The sequence below is a fragment of the Rhinopithecus roxellana genome, chromosome 1 (genome assembly GCF_007565055.1).
Source record: "Rhinopithecus roxellana isolate Shanxi Qingling chromosome 1, ASM756505v1, whole genome shotgun sequence".
Taxonomy (NCBI): Eukaryota; Metazoa; Chordata; class Mammalia; order Primates; family Cercopithecidae; genus Rhinopithecus; species Rhinopithecus roxellana.
The window spans coordinates 144,279,619-144,285,618 of record NC_044549.1 but is presented as its reverse complement, the minus strand read 5'-3'; the positions used below and the strand labels follow the sequence as shown (position 1 = coordinate 144,285,618).

Sequence of the window (6,000 nt, the reverse complement as noted above, 5' to 3'; positions counted from 1 at the left end):
AATGTAACATGTCAAACAACAAGTTAAGATTAGCGAAATGCCCAAAGCTCCTCTACTGCAAGGAATACTGGATCTCTGTGTCTTAAGTGACACCCCCGAGAGGCATGTACCATGGCCACGGTCTCTTGACCTTACCTCCCCATAGCCAGATAATGGTGCTATGCGTGAGTTTAATAGTCCAGTATTTTAGGATATAATAAATTTGATATATAAGACAAGAATTTGATATTTAAGATATTATAGACAGGATTATTCTAACATGTGAATGGTAATATTTTATGTATGCTCAAGGTTTTAGATGCACATAGATTTTCTAAAACATAGAAAAAGAACAGAAACAAATGCATACCTAACTTTACTGATTCATCAAGACAGATATCTATTAACACAGGCACAGTTTAAAACAGAAAATATATAAGATATAGAGCAAATATTGTCAAGATGATGATACTTAGCCAATCAACTATTTTCGAGAAATCATCTTTTATTCTGAGGCTGTGTTTTCATTCACAGTGAATCTAAATCTCTTCCTTTTATCTCTTGGGTGTCAGGATTTGTCACTCTTCCCATAAACAAAATTGATTCTAGGGAAACAAACAAACAAACATATTTTAGGAATTTCGGGAGAAAACAACTGACAATAATTAGTTTTTCTTAATATTTAACATATTATTTGGTCTTTTTTCTCTGTAAGATAAATAGGCGGTGTCTAATAGCAAAGCCTCCTTTGTCTCAAATTCATAATTATATCATTATTTATCATTTTCTGGTAATTCATGAAGTAAATTAATATCCACTACAGTTTGTCATGGAAAAAGCATTAATCCTGTTTTTCATAGAGGGAAGCAAAAATAAAAATAAAATGACAGAGAGGTGTTCTTCTAAATATAGAGACCCAGTCTGGAGAACATAGCATAATAAAATGGTGATGAGCATGGTAGAGTTTTAAATTTAAAGCATTAGCAGTCATCATTTTATGCATGTAATATTAGTAAGCCTTCAGGGTTAAAAGTGCAACTTCTCAGTTCTCCTTTTTCAGTGCTGAATCAAAGCTTACTTTACTGCCAAAGACAATATTTTTATATCTCTAGTATTTTCAAATCCTCACCAAAGTGATATAGTATACAGCATAAATGCAAATACCTGTTTTCAACCATTCTGTGTTTGCAAGTGAAAAGGAACTAAGAACTGAAGGACAAAACAGAAAGAATGATGTACCAAAATTTATTCACCGTTCTTTTCAACTGGGTTAAGAGAAGTGACCTAAATCAATCAATGTCAAATGTTGCCTTAAGTCCCTTACGCTCAGATGTAATAAAGGTTAATTTCCAAGGCGATCAATTTTGCATAATTTTAAAGCTAATGAAAATGATATTTAAATGTATTTGAAATAATAGTAGCATGGCCCTTTTTTATTAACTCTACTATTCAGTTCAAAGACACACTCTTTGAAGAACCAATAACATGAAAATAGATATAAACTCTAGCAGATTTTATATATTTTGTTTGTTTGTTTTGTTTTTGTTGTTGTTGTTGTTTTTGCTTTTGAGACAGAGTCTCGCTCTGTCACCCAGGCTGGAGTGCAATGGCGCGATCTTGGCTCACTGCAAGCTCCGCCTCCTGGGTTCACACCATTCTCCTGCCTCAGCCTCCCAAGTAGCTGGGACTACAGGCGCCCGCCACTACGTCTGGCTAATTTGTTGTATTTTTAGTAGAGACAGGGTTTCACCATGTTAGCCAGGATGGTCTCGATTTCCTGACCTCGTGATCTGCCCTCCTCGGCCTCCCAAAGTGCTGGGATTACAGGCGTGAGTGAGCCACTGCTCCCAACCCAGATTTTACTTTTTATTATGAATAATTATAGTCAACAATGTTTTGTTTCAAAATATTAAAATAATTATGGGAAAAAGAAAACAAATACCCCAATATTTCAGATAGATAAAGATACATAAATACATCTCCCAGAATAGATATTACATTTAGTCACAATAGGAATAAGCAGTGACTCTTTTACCTTCATAATACTAATGCCATAGTGCTATCTCATTAAAATGCTCATCAGAATAGTTTGCGTGGAAACATTTTAAAGTAAATTCTATAAACACTAACTTATAATTGAACACAGTATCTTAAAATTTTAAATACCTAGAAGTATAGAATGTTACATAAAAGCCATTAGTACCAGCCTTTTCAATCTGTTTCTTCAGGAAGAATCACATTTTGAATTGAGTCTTCATGTCATCATCAGTCTACTCACTACTAAATTGGGCAGATTAACGAAATCTCCCTCGACATAATAGCGAAGAATTTAGAGGCAGACTGCAGCAAAAGTGATTATTATTTTTTATCTTCATGCTTCCTTTCTAAATAGGTATCCCCATATTTAATCAACACATTTATACAACATCTTCATCAGATGGAAGCAACTTTTACCTCCTAATATTACAATACAATAGCATTACCAAGCTAATGGCTAGAAAAAAAATTCTTAATGGATATTCTGCAGTCTGCTTCTCCCCTCAACACATGACCCAAAAGAGTTCTAAACGCAATAACTTTCATTATGTCTGGAGTCCTGTCAATTTCAAAATCATAATTGACTATTTTTTCAGGAATGGTACCTTTCATGAGTATCTTTCACAATTTTCTTCTCAAAGCCTATAAAGTGGGCCTATATTTTCAACCTTAAAAAGGTGTTTTATTGTTCTAGATGTTTAGCTTAGTAAGGGCTTTAGATGAATATACTGCAGTATAAAACTCATCTGATAGGAAAATCCAAATAATGTATAGATTTTACACAAAAGGACTGTTTGGATAAAAGAAAATTTCCAGGCTACATAAAAATTGGTTGTACTAAACCTAAAATCATTCATCCTCATACTTCAGAAATCATCAACAGAATACATTTTATGCATACTATGAAGCCATTTAATAGTTCACTATGGTCATGCTAAATCACTATCTTCATTAATCTCAATGATTTCTTGAGTTCATTTGCAAGAGAAAAATTGATAAATCACTAAATATGTATTATCTTAAGATAACAGCCCTTTCTACATTTTATTAGGTAACAATGAACAGTCCATGATAAATGAGTGTCCATTTATTTTAAACAATACTTTAAAGGAGCAACCCTAGTTTAGAAAGTCTCATTAGAATAAAGAACATAAAACAGTTCAAACTATCATTAAGATCTGCTAGTTAAGCATTATCACAAATAAACAGATAAGTGGGTTTTGAATTTTTGCTGCTGTTTTACTGATAACTGTTACTTGGCCTTCGCATATAACAAGTCATCAACTTGGAAAATAGAGTAAAACATAATTATTCTAAATGCCATTATTTACTTGTGCGTTGATGCTCAATGAAGCTCCATACTACATAATTATATATTAATTCTAAAAAATTAGAATTATCTAAAGGTTAGACATAGAGATCAAATGACATACTTAGAATACATTTGAACACTGACATGTCCATTACCAGAATTGAAGTTGTGTTAATGCAGTCTCATCAATTCTAAAACTTTCATTGTTTTTAAAATATGACTTTCAGAAGGGTCACTCAGCATGAGTTCCATGGAGCCAGAAAAAGAGTGATGTATCCCTTACTGGGCCAATAATATCAGTATCCCTAGTTAATCTAACAGATTCAGATTCTGCAATTAACCATGTCTCTTCTCCCTGTAAATGACTTTATACTTTTTCACTTGCGTTTCTTCTTTTATTCATTCACTCATTCATATTAATTTATTCACAATGAACACTATGTGCCAGGCACAGTGTTACAGGCTTCAAAAATTCTTTTATGTAACTCTATGAGATGAGTACGACTATTATGTTCAAATAAGATACAGGGGAAATGTGGCTTAGAAAGGACAAGCAACTTGTTTCACAACTGTTAGTGAATTCAGCTGGAACTTGAGCCCTACCCAATTTCACACCCTGTGTCTATAGGGAAACTGATATTATGTGCAAGGCGTTTTGCCAAATATTGGCCTGAATACAGAGATGAGTAAAATGTAATTTCTACTATCCTGTGGCTTATAACTCTCACATGAGCGTTATGACTGCTGAAGGATCCTAAACATAAACTTGACAGTTTTCCCACTGTATTCACATTTCTGGCTTCTCTTATTCCCAGGAGAAAGTGCTGAAGCATCCATCCAGACAATCTGCATTTCCCTGTGTTGGCATTGTGTCCAATGCCAATCCAATCCACTACTTCCACACTCCCTTTTTTACCTAACTGCATCATCTTTCACCAGTTGACCAAGTTGGAGATTTGACTCCTTCCTTCCCCTCAGAACCTACACTAGTCACTTACTGTTTTGGCATCCACATCTGAGTTCTTTCACAACTCCACACCTCTCAATTTCCACCCCCAATGTGGCATCATACACAGACAGTTGACCAGCATTCCCACTCTGACACTTTCTAGTTACGTAACCTGAGACAAACTATACAATCTTTCTCTGAGTTTTTGTGTCTTTACTAGTCAAATATCTAATCTTTTGGAGTGGTTTCAGCTTTAGTGATCGTTATATGAAATGGCTACCACATATGGTAGCCATGATGGCAGTTATTATTACCACTGCCCTATTTTAGGCCTCTGTCTTCTCTTAAAATACAATACCTGGTATATAAAATGCACTTAACAAATATCCATTGAAAGAACAAATGACTTCAGATATGTACATTGCAGTTAGAAACTGGAACTAGTTCTGCCTAACATAATCAGTTCCCCCAAAGAATTCTCAAAAAAGGTACCTGTTGGGTTATGCTTCATAATAAACAGAAATGGATGATTTGCTACAAATTGGTTTTGAGCCAGACTCATGATCACAGGGATGTGTATACCTATAAAATAGAGACAACAGTTATTTAGATACTTGCATTAAAAGATCAGTAAAGAAAGTATATTCATAATACATTTTGTAGATAGGAAAAGTAATTTTGCGTAAGGAGTTAACATGTGGAAAAATAACCATTTTCTACATACAGAGGAATTTGCAATAAATTTAAAAACCAAAGTACTGAAGAATAAATATTAGGTCACTCACAGAATAATTCTAACTTTATATTTATGCTCAGTGAAGAAGAAAGCCAGATACCAGATTCAATTTAGTGAAAGCAGTTGAAAAAATTTATCTTTTAAACAGTAATTTTCTGTTCACTTTTTATTTGCATTATAGGATTTATTTCTACAATGTTTGTAATTCCTAATTCCTATTTAGGTATGTTTGCACTTTGTTTTTATACTTCGGGTTTGTGGTAATCACATCTGAGCTCAAATTATTTTTTTTTTTTACTTACTCTTTCAAAATTATTCTGTGAGCTCAGAGTTTTTAGGATTTGGCAGTGAATGTGTGTGAGATCTTTATTATGAGATTTGAAGCAGAAATTTGCTGCCTTAAAAATTACTTTCTGTGATAATTGATATTATGCTGCTCCATTATATCATTTGTCAATATTTAGAATGGGAAAATATAAAAAGTTACATATTTTTCCTATCTAGATTAAATGTTTTATGCCTAATTCAGATACTGTCTTTACCAATAATATAATTACTTTGTACTGTTATTTTCAGATCCCAGGAAAAATAAAATCACTACATATCATTAGAATTGTAAAACAGTCAAATATAATCTTAGTATGATAACATGATTGGCACTCTCCTATCCAGAATATCAAGGGTATGCTACCCAAATAACCAGTGAATATAGGCTCATGTATGAATTATTAGGATGCAGCTGGAAACCATCATTCTCAGAAAACTATCGCAAGAACAGAAAACCAAACACCTTATGTTCTCACTCATAGGTGGGAACTGAGCAATGAGTTCACTTGGACTCCGGAAGGGAAACATCACACACCAGGGCCTATCATGGGGAGGGGGGAGGGGGGAGGGATTGCATTGGGAGTTATACCTGATGTAAATGACTAGTTGATGGGTGCTGACAAGTTGATGGGTGCAGCACACCAACATGGCACAAGTATA

General features: G+C 33.9%; 1 protein-coding gene across 4 annotated transcripts in view; it reads right to left on the bottom strand.

Moving 5' to 3' along the window:
* Nucleotides 1-334: 334 nt before the first annotated feature.
* The window catches only part of SERPINI2 (serpin family I member 2), a 32,305-nt gene continuing 26,639 nt past the window's right edge, over nucleotides 335-6,000 (bottom strand). For all 4 annotated transcript variants that reach the window (XM_010359209.2, XM_010359208.2, XM_030932064.1 and 1 more), the window contains 2 exons: nucleotides 4,770-4,859; nucleotides 335-584 (listed from right to left, as the gene is read on the bottom strand). In XM_010359209.2, coding sequence (XP_010357511.1) covers nucleotides 508-584; nucleotides 4,770-4,859 — 167 coding nt within the window. In that variant the 3' untranslated portion in view covers nucleotides 335-507. The remainder of the gene's footprint in view (nucleotides 585-4,769; nucleotides 4,860-6,000) is intronic.